Raw genomic sequence first — 16,682 nt, forward strand, 5'->3', positions numbered from 1 at the left:
ATATTCTACCTTAGCTACTGATTTCTGATCAAAGTCTATATTTATTAATGGTGTCATTCCATTTACTGTGTGGAACTGTATATACTGTGTTTTGTCAAAGTTTAATGAGAGCCCATTTTCAGAGAACCACTTAATGATTTTCTGAAAAACATCGTTTACAATTTCACTAGTTAATTCTTGTCTGTCGGGTGTGATAGCTATACTTGTCTCATCGGCAAAAAGTACCAGCTTTGCATCTTTGTGAATATAGAATGGAAAGTCATTAATATATATTAAGAACAGCAGAGGATCCAAGACCGAACCTTGCGGCACCCCATTCTTGATTGTTCCCCAGTTTGAGAAATCACCAGTTTTTTACATGTTATGTGAACTGTTTATTTCAACTTTCTGCACTCTTCCAGTTAGGTATGATTTAAACCATTTGAGCACTGTCCCATTCATACCACAGTACTTGAGCTTATCTAGAAGTATTCCATGATTTACACAATCAAAACCCTTTGATAGATCACAAAAAATGCCAACGGGTGACTTCTGGTTACTCAGAGCATTTAATATTTCATTAGTGAAAGTATATATAGCATTTTCCATTGAAAAACCCTTCTGGAAACCAAACTGATATTTTGTTAAAACTTTATTTTTACAAAGGTGTGAAGCTACTCTACAATACATTACTTTTTCAAGAATTTTGGATAAGGCAGTCAGAAGAGAGATTGGGTGGTAGTTGTTAACATCAGACATATCCCCTTTTTTATGCAGTGGTTTAACAATGAAATACCATTAATTCCATGTGAGCTTTTATTCTTGAAAGAGTTCATTATCTTCCTAATTTCAGAAGGAGAGGTGGGTGGAATGTATAGTTTAAACATGCCCTGAAATAGTTGCTTTTCATTTTAATTTTTTTTTTTCACAAGATAGTTGTTTTTGTAATTTTTATGTGACCCAACTTAAAATACAAACTTATCTGTATATTTTACTGTTTCTCCTAGTGTCTGCTGTATAGCAAATAGGAAGTATGTGCAGTTTTTACTTAAATTGTAATGAATAATGTCAAATTTATCTGTTGATCTCAATTTCAGGTATGCAATTGGACATGCTGAGCGAACCTTGATGAATAACAGAGTTGGTTGGCTAGATATATTAGCTAATGACACTCATCAGTTTTACAATGCCAATAACACAGGAGGTCCATCAATAAAGGTAGGTGCCATAGACTACATAAAATGAGATAAATTCTGCAGTGTTCTACTAATCTCCTCATTTCAGCCACATTTTTGAAAGATTAATTAATTAGTTAGTTAGTTTCATGTGTCAGGGACCATATGTGTGATCAGTTGCAATGATGTGAAATTATACATTTGACATTTGCCTCTCAGATTAATTTGTAAATATGGCATCATGCACCACATATTATTTTTACAGCACGTTTTTTTCTTTTTTAAAGATGAGTTACCAGCAACATTATTCAATATGACATTATTGAATGAAGATATGCAAAATAGGTCAACTTACTGATTTCTTTCTCCCCAAGATCAGTAGTGGTTCTAAGTACACATGAGGCTGAATTAAATTGTTTTAAGTGTTCTAATGTATACTTCTCACAGTTTAAATTCTCATCAATGTAGACACCTAAAAATTTTGAAGTTTCCACTCATTTTATTATTTCTTCCATGTGGGTTACACTTACTATTGGGGTAGCACTTCTAGATGTGCAGAACTGAATGTGTTGTGTAATTTTGAAATTGAAAGTATGACCACTCACAGGAAACTACCCTGTGATGCAGTTAAGAACATTGTTTACAATTTCTTCTATTGCTATATGTGTGCTTAGATTGGTTACAATACTACTGTCATCTGGGAATATAACAAATTCTGCTTGTTGTATATTAGATGGCAATTTGTTTACATATATCAATAACAATAGTGCCCCTAACACAGACCCTTGTGGAATTCCACACATGATTTCTTCCTAGTCAGAATAATGTTCCATGGCTACACTAGTTGAATTAATAAGTACAACTTTTGGCATTCTTTTGGTTAGATATGACATTATCCATTACTTGACTATACCATCATTCGATGAAACTTCAGTTTATCTACAGAATATTGTGATTCAGACAATGAAATGCCTTTGGTAGGTGGCGGAAAATACCAACTGGTGCTATTTCATTATTTGATGGGCATAAAATTTGATTAGAGAACATGTAAATGGAATTTTCATTTGAGCAACTCTTCTAAAATCCAAACTGTTGTTTACTGAGTGTAATACTGAGTGCTTGATTCTAACCTAAAAAAGGTACTCCCCTGATGCTAGTAATAATCAAAATCTTGCTTTATGTGATGGTGGTCACCCATACATGTTTCAGCAAGATGCTCAGCTAACATATCTTTCCCTCTCCTATTCAGGTGTAGTCTATGTCTAGCATTTCCCCATCTTTCAATTGTAGCAACAGGCGCAGCACTTGTATGAGATTTCAGTCAGCAGCAGCCTTCTCAACTCAGTGTTCACATGGCTAACAGCAGTGTTAACCCAGAGCTGGTCAAGACACTGCAGAATCTCCAAGAAACTCACAGTGGTGTATGTAGTTCCTGTGGCCATCAGAGTGTGCATCATTTGAGTGTCTATGTGGTTACGTGTGTACTATCTCTATATACGTACAAGACTGTTGTGTATTTTTCCCATAGTATTGTAGTGGGTTGTAGTACTTTAGATTAACCACATTTCAAGCGTGTCTCATGAAGTGTCATGGCAGAAATAACATGAATGAAACAGCAAACTCTTACATCCCAAAAATTGATAGTATTAATAATGAAACACAAAGCAACTTGGGAATTTTTTTTTATAACCTTGCAAAGATAATATTGAAAGTAAATCTTGTAACATCATGTAAGTAACTACAATGGCAGTTCATATAAAGGTGTATTAGATACTGAAAGGAAATGTTAAGTCAGTGTTTGTTTGTGAGTATAGGTTCCTTGAACCATTTTGAAAATTTACGATATGCACATCTACATCATATTAACTACATGTAATTATTACTTCAGCATTAAATCATGATCTTTTTTGGTAGATCAATGTAATTTAGTGATTTTAAGTAGGGAAGAATGACAGTATTGATAGAAGACAATATTTCCAAAAGACTGACAGGATAGGATAAGAGTGGATGTAGCATAGAAACTAAAGTGATGAAGTGATACAACAGCTGGAATCCTTTGCTTGCCATGACACAGGACATACTGAGAATGTTTGTTCTCCTGAAGTATTACACAATGTATTAATATAAAAAACCAATTAAATTTCTTGTCAACGTTAAACAACAGATCAATTATTACTAGCACATGGACAATATATTCAGTGAAAAGTTTTTCTTTTTATCAACAAGTAAATTTGCAGCCTCAGTTTATGTAATTAGACATTCGTTAAGCTTTATGACTATATGTTTTAATTTCAGTAATGTTCCTTAGTCCAAACAACTTTCTAAGATTATGGATATATCAGTCTATTGGTGTTTGGATGTGGGTCGGCCAATACCTCAAATGGGACTATATAGGTATCAAAGAATTTTTTTAACTCAGCCGTTAACAATTTGGATATCTCATGGGTCTTAATTAAGTTCATGTCTTACATCGTATTATTTTAAATGTAGAATCATGCTTCTTCAGTCTTGTTCACCTTGTTTCTTCATTTCTTTTATTTTTCAACAGCTTCTTTTTCCTTGTGTCGAAGTAGGTTTACATTCTGGAAATTCAATGTGTTCATTAATGACATTAGCTGGTTTTATGTCAAATAGTACTTCTTGTGGTGAAAAACCTGTTGATATTTTTTGCAAACTGTTCATCACATTTTCAAAATTAACTAAATTTTCAATCCAAGACAGATTTTTATGACATTTATGTTTTTACTATCATCTTCCTTTCCTTTCTCAATGAATTGTTTTTGTATTATACTCCCTTTTTGTCTGACACATATATTGTTTTCTCTCTCTTTTCAAGAACTACACAAACTCTAAGTAACTCACGAGTCCCCAAAATAAATTCTTCACTTAATTCTGAAATTATTGAGTAAACATGTTCAAATTCTACACCTTGAGTTTCAAACATCATTAAAGTGTGGTATCTCACCAACTTACTGTGTCTACCAACAGCCCCTGTAATCTTTACTCCTATCACTGGCATTTCAATATAATTCTTATTCTCTTTAACTTCATCACTTAAAGCTTCCGATGTTCCAGAAATTCTGCTGCCTGAATCCAGTTATGCTTTCCCTTTCCAATATCCTATTTTTATGTGAACATATGGATACTCTATTTCATCCGTTGTCTTTGTATTGAAGTATTCATGTAATAGGTCCTTTTCAACTGCAAAGGACTTCCAATCTTTGCAATTCTGAATGCTCCTGTTTATCAGTAAATCATTTACCTTCATCATCTGATTAATGCTTGTATCAGAGTCATCATTGACACAAGACATACTGAGAATATTTGTTCTCCTGAAGTATTACAAGTTCCCAAAAACTGCAATGAAACCTTAACTCATATATGCCTTCTTTTTGCATGATTCATAATTTGTATTGCAATTTATTTCCATCCTATCAGGGTAAACTCTTTGTCACAAGGCTGCTAACTTTCTTCGATAATGTATCACTAAATAAGTCTTCCCCAACATTTACCCAAAACGTGCACAGAAAACTTTCATTACTAACTTTAAGATTTAGAATTAAAGCCAGGTTAGGCATCGTGTATGTAGATTTGTTTTGAACATGTTCAGTGATTAAGTCATGAGCATCATTGTTATTTACACATGTAACAGATTCAGACATTTCATGTGCAACTTCATTTTCATTTCTACTTGCCTCTATCAACTTGCATCATCAACTCCTCTTCCTCCTTTCTTTAACAAAACATCCTTAAATCCAACCAAATAATCCAAATTTTCACTTTTATTACCCATAAGTCTCCCTCATCAACAACTCATCAAGCATTAGTGGCGTCGTCATCTACCATACATTTCTCACTCTTCTCATGTTTTGCAACTTCTCTTCATTCAGAAAATATCTCGCAAATATTTAAGCTATAATCACCAGTCTCTTTCAAATTTTTTCACAGGTGAACATTGTAAAAGTTTTCTAAATCACTTTCCTGTAACTCATAATTCAGATTTTTAGTTTCTTTTGTGTTTTGTTTTTTAAGCCTTTTTTGCTACAAATTGCCCCAATACTTTTGATCTACTCTTCATTTGTTAAGTTGGTACTCTTTCTTAATTGCCTCTTTATTGAGTCAACTGTTTTGTGTAGCCTTTATGTTCCCTTATTGGTCCATGTATTGAAATCATTGTCCTTCACTCTCACATTGAGAACCTTTAGTTTAACTGTTCAGTAATTTTAGCACCCTGAGTGATATGTTTATGTGGCTGTTCATTATGATCTTAGTTTCTGTTGCTTCACTCATATTCCCTATTGTAGTGTCTCCCTCTGTTATCAAAATCTCTTGGTGGTCCCTCTTCTGGATTTCTATGATTATCATCATTCATAACCCCTCCCGTCGCTTTGTGTCCATTATGTCCTGTTTGTTCTCCAGTCCTACTGTGCACAAGTCTTGATTGTTCTTCCTTTCCTTTCCATTTCATTGCCTTTTGCAGTCATCATAAATTTTAGTTTTCTTTCACATTTAACTTACCTGAAAAGTAGGTACAATTAATATTTATCCATACAATGAAATTAAATTGGATGGTGCCACCAAGTGTAATGGATTCTTCAATACTGCCTGTTCAATAACCTATGTTGAAACAAGACATTTGCCATTATTTTGTCATTAGTTTGCATTGAGTCCTACATCTGTAGTTCTAAACCAGTAATTATCTCATTTGTTCATTGTTGTTCTCATTGTATTCAGTAGAGGATATTGCTGGTCCCAAGTTGTCATCCTTCTAATAAGAAATATTGAAGGGTCAAAGGATTATTATTCAGGTAACTTCTGATGGTTATTCTAATAAAAGCAATTTCTGAACTCTGAAATAGATATATTCTTCAGTATTTCCACACTCTACATTAGAACACACAATACTTCTGCCTTCAGCAGTGCTATAAGACAATATCAAGTCCATTTTCAGTAACCCTTCTGCCAAGAGTGTCCATTCCACAACAGATTCTCGATGAGTGTCTGTGCCTCCCTCTCAATCAACAAGAACAGTGATCTCATGTAGAGATCAGAGTTCATAACACTATTGACTGTAATCCAAATGGAAAATATTGATACCCACTGGTACCATACATTTTGTATTATATTATTAGTGTGATTGCATTACAGAATACACCAAATAAAATGTGATGCCTGTAGTCTATGATGTATAGGACATACTAGAAGAAATTTGTGTACAAAGTCTTGAGCTCATATTTTCAGAGCTACAAGTGTTCAATCTATGCCATGTTTCCATGCATCAAAAAGTAACCTCCATTTAGAAACCAGTAATGAGATCCTCACATACCTTCACTCACTGCAACAGTAAGAAATGGTACCACTGTCTGAAGAACATTTTAAATGAGATAAAATGTGTAGCCTTTTACAAAAGAATCCATTTCTTAAATGAACTGAATTTTTTGTCAACAAGGGCAATTACAATATGTTCTCTGATCTATGACCAACTAATGCCTTTCAAATGCAAAAGAGCAGAAAAATAGTTAATATCAAGTCATACTTGTGTGGCCCAGAAGTGTGAATTTGTTAAAAAGATAATGAATATGACATTTTGTCACATATCAGTCACTAACTAAAACTGATTTTCAACATTCGGTGGTCATCAAACTGAAAATAACATTGAAGTGTTGCACAAAAACATTCATATGTAGACAACAAAAGACAAAATGCAGCAGTGCTCCTAAGTGAAACAAAAGCTGATTTATTATGCTCTAATGAGCATGAGTTAAATGAAACAGAACTTTGTAGTTCAATAATAAAAGGCTATTATTTGTTTGGTTATTTCTGCAAACCAAAACATAATGGTGGAAGTTTTGCTATGTATAGGAAGACAATTTGTAGTCCATAATATACTGAATACAGTAAATGCATAAATTTGCCAATATTGCATGGAAAAAGACTATGAAATTACTTGAATAGTGTATGAGGAACTAAGAATTTTATGTGTATATAGATCTCCAAGTCCAATATTCATGAAAAAAAATTGAGTATGTTATCACTGAGGTTTAAGATGAAAGGTATTGTAATATATAGAGACTATAACCTAGACATTGAGAAAGAATCAAAACCAAAACAAGAATTAAATGAAATATTGTTACCAGTATTGTGTAATGTGAAACTAGTAAATATACGTACCTACTAGATTTATTACCAACACTGAAAATTGTGAAATAAGTGATTTTGAAGCAAAAGTTCTGCAAACAGCATTCTTTGAATGTACAAAGACAGGCTACAATTCTTGATGCGTAACACAATAATAAATTCTTCTGAATATGTCATTGATTAACAAAATGATTAGACTACAGATAAAATGGTTTACTTAATATTATTTACATATTTTTTCAAAGCACATTGTTAATTGCATGTAAGTGTGATATTCTTCTAATGTATAGAAGGGATTTTGTAACAGGAATTGTTTCAGCTGAAATTTAAGCTTCATTGTGGGAAGGGTCATAACTGTATTGGGCAGTGTATTGGCTAATTTTAAACCTGCTTGTTGTAGATCCTTTGAGTAGAATGCTGTTCCTTGGCTGCTGATGCAAAATTTTTCTTTGGTACTGTACTGTACTGATGCAAATCGGAACAAATGTTGAACTACAGTCTTTTAACAAGTAATATTGCTTTTAAAATGTGGATGTTTGCTATGGCTAGTTCATCAGTTTTTGAACAGAAGAGAATAGATAGAAGTTTATTGTCTCATAACATACAATTTCAAGTCATTGGCTTAATGTACAGAAGACTCGTCAAAACACAAAAACTGGTTTATAATTTTCTTTATAATATCATTAATATAATATGCCATATCAAATAATTAATTAATTAAGCATTTAATAATTTTTCTTCAAAAGTAACAAACTTTTAAAAATTAATAGTCCCAAGTACTTGCTCTCTCCTGCTCAAATTTGAGGTTGTCATTCATGAATTCTTCTGATGAATAGTAACATTTCTGCACTAGTTTCTCATATAAGATTTTTTCAGTGTTTCTAAATTTGTGCCAAGCAATTGTCTTCCTTTCACTTTGTTGTAAATTTTTGTACCCATATAATGTGGAGTTTGAGCATAAAGTTTTAAATTGTGGTGGGCAGCATAACAATTATTTTGATTTCTGATGTTGTAATCATGTTGAAAATGGTTTGCTGCAAAAAAATCAGGGTTATTGTGTACACAGATAGTCAGCTCATAGTTGATTAGTGAGGGAACACTTAATATACTTAGATTTTTTAGGAGTGGGTGATATGGTTTTCTTTGCGCCTACATTTGGCATATTTGTAATGATGATTTTCTGAAGTTTTAATATTCGGCACACATAGTATGAGTTACCCCAAAGTACAATTCCATACCTTATTACTCATTCAAAGTAGCTATGATACACTAGTTTTCTTATGCCCATACTGTTAGCACTGTACAATATCCTCATTACAATTGCTTGGCTATTTAAATTATTCACGAGGTACTGTATATACGAGCCCCATGATAGATTTTTATCCAGTTGCATTCCAAGGAATTTCACACACAGTTTTTATGACTGACCTGCATATCAGTTAATTGTGCTTCTTTGGTTTTAAACTACATTAAATGAGGCTTTTCCATTTTTAACGTTAACCCATTTAAATAAAATCAGCTATATAATTTTTCTAAAGAATTTAATACAGTTTGAGGAATGTGGTCAGTACTGTTACTTTCAGTGATTACAGATGTGTCATCTGAGTGACAGTCAATATTAAGTGGTAGATCATTTATGTAAAACAGAAACAGAATGGGTCCTAAAACAGAACCTTGTGGTACTCCATGTGAAATGGTTTTCTGTTTTGAAGTATAAGTTCCTCTCTCTGATGACGAAACCACTCTTTGTCTTTGGTTGGTTAGGTAGGACTTAACCATTCTAATACCATGCCCCTAATTCCATACTTTTCCAGTTTACAGAGTAGCAAGGAGCAGAGTAGCAATATTTTTGATACTGATGGAAGAAGAGAAATTGGGTGATAGTTTCTCATGTGTTCCTTTGTGCCATTTTTAAACAGTGTCTTAACTATTGCATACTTTAGTGTGTCTGAAAAATAACTATTGCAGATAGTGGCTTTGCAATTATTTTAGAGACTGTTGTAAACACTTTTGTTGGTATCCCATCCCATTCTGCTGATGTTTTACTTTTCAGTGATAGTATCAGGTTTTCCGTATCTTTTACAGTAGTTTTGGCAAATGTACTGAAAAGTTCACTTCAAATTGCTCACTGTTGAAGAAGTTTATGGGGCTAAACAAGCTACAGTATGAATCCTTATATCTTCCTCCACAGATCATTCTTATACCCCTTTTTCGAAGTAGCAATAGCTTATTTAGATTTCCTTTTGTTGTTTCTCCCCAGATTTCTATTCTGTAATTCAGCTGAGAGGGAAATGAAGTATTTAGGACAATAGTATCTTTGCAGAATTTGCTAATCGTATTAACTGTAAATATATTCCTACAATCTTATATGCCGGTGTGTCAACATGTTTGTCCAATTTTAGATTGCTTTGAATTGTTAAACTAAGGAATTTTGCACCAAAATCTTTTCTCCCCCCCCCCCCCCCCTCCTTTTTTTTTACTACTTCATTGCCCATTTATGGTTAAATTTCATCTTTAAAACTACTTTTGTGAAACGCATGAGACATGTTTTGTTTGTGCTTACATTTCTATTTTGCTTGTGCTTACATTATTCCAATTTGAAAGCCACTTAGGCGTTCATTAAAGTACTGAACAATTTTATTTGTCAGATTATTACAGTGGGTCTCTAGTTCATCAAATGATTCCTTTTCACACATGATGTACATATTATTGTATGCAGAACTACTTTGGATCTTTCATTGCAATATTTTATGTCATTTACAGAAATCAAAAACAGAAGAGGACACTGGGCACTCTATATTTTATATTGATTTTGGATTTGTAAACACCACTTTCAGTTTTAAGCTGTAAAAACTGCTTTCAGTTACTCATGTAAAAGTTTGTTAGGTCATGAGTAGTGCCTCTGATGCCAATGTTCCATAGCTTATCTAATAGGATAGTAATGTTCACACAGTCAAGAGCTTTCTCAAGGACCTGCAACATGTTTCTTGTTCTTGATGCCACTTATTACCTCTTCAATTAATTGAGCAGCTGCTGTTCTATTTAATTTACATTTCACAATCCATTTTGACTTTCAAATGTTAGGATGTGCTCGTTAAGAGAGTTTATAATCATGTTATGTACAACTTTTTCAACTATTTTGAAAAAAGCAGGAAGTATTGATATTCGGCTGTAGTTTTCAGTTTTATATTTCTCACCTTTTTTAAAGATCAGTGTTACCTGGGCTAGTTTTAGTCTGTCTGGGAAGATTTTTGATTCTATTCTATAACTTTGAGGTGGATGTTCAGGTCAGTTACACCAAACAACACCTTGTTAACAGGAGTTCATTTATTCACCTCTTTACACAAGCAAGGCTTACAAAGAACTAACATGGCGGTTTCGCCCAAAGATAATCTTGGTTTAGTTCAAAGATGATACTCAGATCATTGCTGGTGTCGACCTCACTGGTGCCACACAACCGCACAACCCTCGCCCCCCCCCCCCCCCCCCAAAGTACGGAGTACTCTTGAGAGGCCACGGGGATGACTATGGTGTCGGCAGGTGTGGTCTGTGGGAGACATACCACGGTCAGCTCGACAGCGTCGTCGGGGAGCTGTGTCGGTAGATGTCATGAAGGAAGTTTCGCCCACTGAACCTGGAAGTCATTGAAGTGCGCCGGGTGTCGTACTGGGCATGCTGGTCGTGCGGCGACAGGGAGGCTGGCGGTTTGCGAGTGGAATGGAGTGATGGCGATGATGACTCCGGTGGGCATGGCGAACACACGAAGCTTTTCCAGGAAGATGTCGGGCAAGAGGGGAACACATTTCACTAGGTGGCAGGGAATGGTGGAGTTTGTGTCATGAGCACCGGATGAAGGGAAACACACAATGAACAGTGTGTCATCACGTTGTATTATAGAGATATTGTGGATTATGTCCAGGGGGACAGGCACAGACATCTCGAACGAGGACGTGTTCAAGATGGGAGGGCGTGAGAAACCACGACAGGGCGACGCAGGCGACGGGGGAGAGGTCAAAGGGACCGGTGAAGGGCCCGGATCCGAGGGCATGATCGTAGGTAAGCTCAATGTGGGGAGCATGTGATTACTCGATGGACTGCGTGAGACCAGAGTAGAGGGCGAGGTTGGAGAAGAGCTCAACAATTGGAGCTGGAAGTCACTCAACCGAGTGTGTAAGCCCAATGTGGAGGGAGTGGTCAGAGTGTAGTGAGCCACAACAGTGAGTGGCCTGGTCATGGCCTTTAAGGGGGTAGAAGCAGGCTCGACATGAACAGGCTTCAGTCTGTTGACAGAGACTGTAACAGCTGAATCTTTTATCTGGATGTCATAGGTGTTGGCTGAGCGCCGGAGAACTCGGTATTGGCCGGTATATGGAGGTTGGACGGGAGCGCGGACAGTGTCATCTCAGAGCATGAAGTATTCGCAGTTGTCCAGAGATTTCGGGACGTGAACCTTAGGGTGGGAGTGGCTGGCAGGCAGAGGGATATGGAGATTGGTCAAGTGGCATCTGACGTGGTCCATGAAGGAAGGTAAGTCAGACTGAGGGAGAGAAGCGGAAGGGCTCACAAGTTCACCAGGGAGAAAAATGTTCTGGTCATATACGAACTTGGCTATTGTGCCATTGAGGTCTTCCTTATAGATTGCACGAATGCCGAGTAGCACAAGGGGACGGGCCTCTGTCCATAGAGAGTCTTGGCATTGAAGAGCCGCCTTGAAAGTGAGTGCCAGCACTCAATTAGCCAGTTACTTTGTGGGTGATATGCTGTGGTATGGATGCGCCAGATGCCGCAAATGTTACAAATCTCATTGAACAGGGCCAACTCAAATTGTCTGCCCTAGTCAGTCGTGATGATAGCTGGACATCTGAAATGCGATACCCATGACTCAACAAAAGCTCAAGCAACAGTTTCTGCCGTAATATTGGAATATTGGGGAGGGGGACAGCCTCGACCCAGTGAGCTGTTCGGTCGATAGACGAGAGAGCATAACGAAAGCCGTTAGAGGGGGAGAGAGGGCTGATGATGTCAATATGAATATTCTGGAAACACCCAGGAGGGATCGAAAAGGCGCCAAGGGGGCTGGGGGGGGGGGGGGGGGGTTGGGGGAGAAGTGCGCTTGCGTACTTTGCAGTGTTGGCACACGACGCAGGAGCGTGCCCATTGCTGGCAGTCCTTGTTGACATTTCTCCACACAAAGCGCTCCGCTACAAGGCGGGCACACACATGAGCACTGCGGTGGGCTAAATTATGCTGTGCATTGAAGACAGCTCGACAGAGCGTGGTTGGGATGAGGGGGCGTAACGTGCCTGTACTGTCGTCTTACCAGATCTCACGAGAATTGCAGGGAAGGTGGTGCGGACGAAGTGTATTGAAGAGGTTGGTTGGAGATTAGGCAGTTCAGCGAGGTCTAACAGCGAATGAACGGCATCAATTCGTGAAAGGGAATCAGCAACTATATTGTCAGCACCCTTTATGTGTCTGACATCGGTGTTGAACTGAGATATGAAGTCCATGTATCTGAAGCGGCTAGGAGGCAGGTCAGCTAGATGGTTTGTAATGGCCACAACCAGGGGTTTGAGGTCTGTTAAAACATTGAAAGGGCATCCCTAAACATCAGTCTTAAAATGCCTGATCGCTTCATAGACCATGAGCAACTCCCTGTCAAATGCGGAATATTTCCCTTGTGCATTGGTGAGCTTTCGTGAGAAGAACTGCGGAGGCGAAGTTTGGCTGTCGACTGTCTGGCTAAGGACAGCACTGATGGCAGTATCACTCATGTCTGTGGTGATGAAAAGCTGTGCATTGGGATGAGGATGCGCGACGGAGCAGGCCTCGGCAAGAAGATTCTTGTGGGCAGTGAAAGAGGCAGTCATAGCAGGGGTCCATGGAACGGGCCGAGATCCAGAAGTTTTTGTGCCTGCCAAGGCGTCTGTCAGTGGAGCCTGAATCTCCGCAGCCCAAGGTAGGTGTCGGCGATAATAATTAACCATCACCAGAAAGTGCCGGAGCTCTTTGAATGACGAAGGTCTGGGTAGGTTTAGTATTATTTTTACTTTCTCAGGGGGCGGTGAAATGCCGTCGGCAGATACCCGAAAACCAAGAAAAGTGACAGCGGGTTGATGTAGCTGCAATTTGTCCTGGTTGGTCTCGATGCCTGCTGCCGCGAGAGTGTTCATAACAGTCTGCACATGTCAAATGTTGTCATCGATGGAGGAGCTGAACACAAGAATGTCATCAAGATATGCAAAGCAGAATTTTAGATTGAGTAGCACTTCTTTGATGAAGTGTTCCAGGTCTGGGTTGCGTTTTGCAGACCGAAGGGAATTAATTGAAACTGAAATAATGCAATTGGGGTGGTGATTGCTGTCTTCTCGATGTCTTCAGGTGACATGGGTATCTGGTGGTAGGCCCGTTTGCAGTCAATGACAGAGAACATGGTCGCACCTGTGAGTGAACTGGTAAAGTCGGCAATGTAGAGCGTGGGGTAGGTGTCCATAATTGTTCATGTGTTTAGTTGACCGTCTTTCTTGGGTGTCATGTGTGTGGGCGTAAACCAGCTACTGGCAGAGGGTTCAATTACGCTGGAGCTTAGTAGTTCAGAAATCTATTTTTTAAGGTTGGAGGGGCACTCGGGACGAAAGTCAACGTGGTTTACTGGAGATCGGGGGGCCTGGCGTGAGGCAAAGCTTGTGAACCATGCAGTTGGTGATGACGGAAATGTTGCTGGCAGCACGGGATGCGGTTTGTTTACAATGTGTGGCGGGCAGGGCAGGCGAGGCCTGGTCGTGGTGTTCGGAACCACTCGGTGGATCCAACGGGAGACGAGGTGGCGAAGTGTCCCAGGAGTCAATGATACAAGATGGCCTCTGGCCCATAGCAGTGGCACCATAGTCGGGTGAGCTCGGTAGAAATCGTGAAGTGTTAGTGAGTCCATTGTCTGAGAGCATGGGCTGTGACAGAGCACGGTCGTGGGTGAAAGGCTTGGTGCGAGTGCACTGTTGGTGTTGTTCTCAGTGGCGGTCACAGGGCAGCACACAGGAGTCAAATTTGCATTGTTTGAGTTGCTGTCCATGAGGGGCGGGGTAGGAGCTGTCAGTTCGGGAACATGTGACACTCGTCGTGCATGCACAATTCTGTTCGGCCGAGTGTCAAATGCTGCCGTGTTAGGAGGGTGTGGCCTTGCGGAACTGTCAGTACACATTATGGCAGTCTTGGTAGCACAGTTGCGAGTGGTAGTGGGAGGCAAACACACGGAAGCTCAATTGCTGGGATTGCAAGCAGATTCGGCACACTTACTGACCTTGCTTTGTCCTTGATATTGTCTGTAATTCCTTTGCTGCATCGGAGAGCTGGAGCTGTGTTTTGTGGAGCCGGAGGGAGAGCTCAAAGTTTTCTTTCCATAGGCGAGCAACGTGTTCAAGCTCGACAAGGCACTTATGCGTGGTTTCTTGTAACGTCGTCGACAGAGACAAGCATGTACGGATGAGATGAGCCTGGACCGATGTGTCACGGGGGGGTTGCTCGACGGAGCACAGGGCAAGTGAGTCTTGGACGGATGGTTAAACACAGTGTTTCGCACTAGGTCCGGTGAAAGTTTGTGGTGTCGCAAGAAGTCAATTTCTAGTACAGGTTCGTCAATTTCGCACACTAAAAAAGTCCAATCGAGTTTGCAGTTTGTGGAGAGTGAGATGACTTGTGAGGTTGAACCTGAGCATTGTAGTTTAGTTGATTCACAATTTGCAGTGAAGTATGATGAGGGCGGATGTTCAACGATGCTAAGGATGTGGGCAGCAGTGAAACATCAGTGCCTGTGTCCACTAAGAAAGGTATCCTGATGAATTGTCTTTAATGTAAAGTCGTCCACAATTATTCAGTTGTTCCCGGACAGAATGGAGCACTGGGGGGTGCCTGTCATGTTGTGCGCAGGAGCCGGCACTCAAATCTACCTGCGATTGGCGTTTGGGAAGTAGCAGGGTGGTCTGCAGTTCCGTGCTGCCTCACCAAACAGTGTGTGGAAGTAACACTACGGGTAGTGCGGTTGAATTTCCTGCGGAAAGTTCGTTGCCAGTGGCAGTGGCCGAGGTTCAGTGGCCACAGCAGGTTCAGTTGTAGGAGGGGGCATGACCGCGGGAAGAGCTGGTGATGTCCCAGTTGCCTGTTTACTGCTTCCCGGGCCGAGCAGAACAGTTGGCACTGTCCCCGGCCGCGTCCAGCCACAGGCCGATGAGCCTGAACCTGAGACTTGTCAGGTAGGCAGTGGATGGCAAAATGGAGTAGTGATGCATCATGTAGTTTGTCAGCAATTGTAATTCATTGCTCGACAAGTTCGAGAGAACTCGGTGAGCCAGAACAAATCGGATGTGAGGAGAAAATTTATCTGACCAGATGGCAAGGAGAGCTGTGTCAGAAAGTAGATCGGCGCTGACCAGGGCACATAGCCATCTCCAGAGTTGGGAAGGTTTGTCATTGCCTAGTTTCTCGACGTGGAGCACTTGCCGTATTGCTTGTCTCAGTTGAGCGCACAAGCCGATGTAGAACTGTCTTTTTGGCTAGAGTGTACCAGGTAGCTGAGTCCGGGGCATTGACCAGGTCAGCAGTCAAGTCCTCCTGGTCATGCAGGTGGGTGATAAGGCACAGAAATCTGGTTTATTCGTCGAGTCTGTAATGGTTGAACACTTTCTCCACAATTGTGAACCAGGTTGTTGCCCTGTCGGGATTAAACGGCGGCAGCGTCAGTCAGCGTTGCAGAATGTTCGGAAGAAGGGGTTGAGTTGAATTCATCGGAGCACTGCTTGACATGAGCTGTTGCTGCTGCAGTATTCCAGGAGAGTATGCCTCCAAGGGATATGCCTCCAGGGGATGTGGTGACGAGGGCTGGTCGGGTGGCAGCGTGAAGGTGATGCATTTTGGTTGAGCGCGATCCGTTGCACCGCGGAAGGCTGACGCGCGAGAGACACCATAATGTGTCGATTGAGGTTGCAGAAGCTCAACATGTTGTGGGTGTGTTTGGATTGACGCATCATGGAAGATCGACGTGGATGAGGCATGAAGATGTGCCGAGAGCGGTGGCAGAAGCTTGACTGGAGCCGGTGCGGGGCCGACAGGTGAGAAAAAGTTCAAAGTATGAAAACAAATGCTAGTCAGCGGAAAGCTCGACTTACGATCAGAGCCAGAGCCACCTGTGTTGCAGGGAGGCTGCAGAAGTGTGGGCTGTCCAGAAGCGCAGTGCAGAAAATGATTTCGAATGTCAGATAGGATGTGTGAATGTTCACTGTTCATAGTCACTCCACTCAAAATAGTGTGCGGGTAAAGTGAATGTCGTGGCAGAAAACACTGAGGGGTAGCAGTGGGACGGAGATGGAGGGCAGGCACAGATAAGAAGCTATTGTTCCT

At 39.9% G+C, this 16,682-nt stretch overlaps 1 protein-coding gene across 1 annotated transcript in view; it reads left to right on the forward strand.

Annotated features, from left to right (window-relative positions):
* Window positions 1–16,682, forward strand: part of LOC124556243 (potassium voltage-gated channel unc-103) — a 700,301-nt gene that overhangs the window by 404,315 nt on the left and 279,304 nt on the right. Inside the window, exon 7 of the mRNA XM_047130231.1 lies at window positions 1,077–1,197. Within this exon, the coding sequence (XP_046986187.1) occupies window positions 1,077–1,197 (121 nt within the window). The remainder of the gene's footprint in view (window positions 1–1,076; window positions 1,198–16,682) is intronic.

This window comes from Schistocerca americana, chromosome X, assembly GCF_021461395.2.
Source record: "Schistocerca americana isolate TAMUIC-IGC-003095 chromosome X, iqSchAmer2.1, whole genome shotgun sequence".
Taxonomy (NCBI): domain Eukaryota; kingdom Metazoa; phylum Arthropoda; class Insecta; order Orthoptera; family Acrididae; genus Schistocerca; species Schistocerca americana.